The 406-nt window shown below is 59.4% G+C and overlaps 1 protein-coding gene across 1 annotated transcript in view; it reads left to right on the forward strand.

The window, feature by feature from the left end:
- Positions 1-406, forward strand: part of CIB1 (calcium and integrin binding 1 (calmyrin)) — a gene marked incomplete at its 5' end in the record, with an annotated part of 1,390 nt that overhangs the window by 367 nt on the left and 617 nt on the right. The window contains one exon of the mRNA XM_008949135.1: positions 27-180. Within this exon, the coding sequence (XP_008947383.1) occupies positions 27-180 (154 nt within the window). The remainder of the gene's footprint in view (positions 1-26; positions 181-406) is intronic.

A 406-nucleotide genomic window follows, 5' to 3' on the forward strand; every position in this document is an offset into this window, starting at 1 on the left:
CTCTGAGCTGTGCCCTGTGTTGGCAGGCGAACCCCTTCCAGCACCGGATCTGCCACGTGTTCTCCACCTCAGAGGACCAGGATGACAGCATGTCCTTTGAAGACTTCCTCGATATGCTGAGCGTCTTCAGCGACTCTGCAACCTCGGACATCAAATCCCACTACGCCTTCCGCATCTTTGGTAAGAGGGGGGGTGGAGGTCCCAGGGTCCTCACATCTCAGAGAGGGGTGCAGGGATGAACCCGTGTTCAGGAGTGCTGGCAGTGGCCTTGCACTGCCCCCGGGGATGGTGGCTTTAGGAGCTCCCTGTGGGAACTGCTGTTCTGCTAGGATGATGTGCACCAAGAGGTCCTCGGGTCATTTGGGTCCTCGCCGAGCGTAGGTGCTCCCGACTCTCTGGGGTCACT

Source organism: Merops nubicus, unplaced genomic scaffold, assembly GCF_000691845.1.
Source record: "Merops nubicus isolate BGI_N331 unplaced genomic scaffold, ASM69184v1 scaffold24520, whole genome shotgun sequence".
Classification (NCBI taxonomy): domain Eukaryota; kingdom Metazoa; phylum Chordata; class Aves; order Coraciiformes; family Meropidae; genus Merops; species Merops nubicus.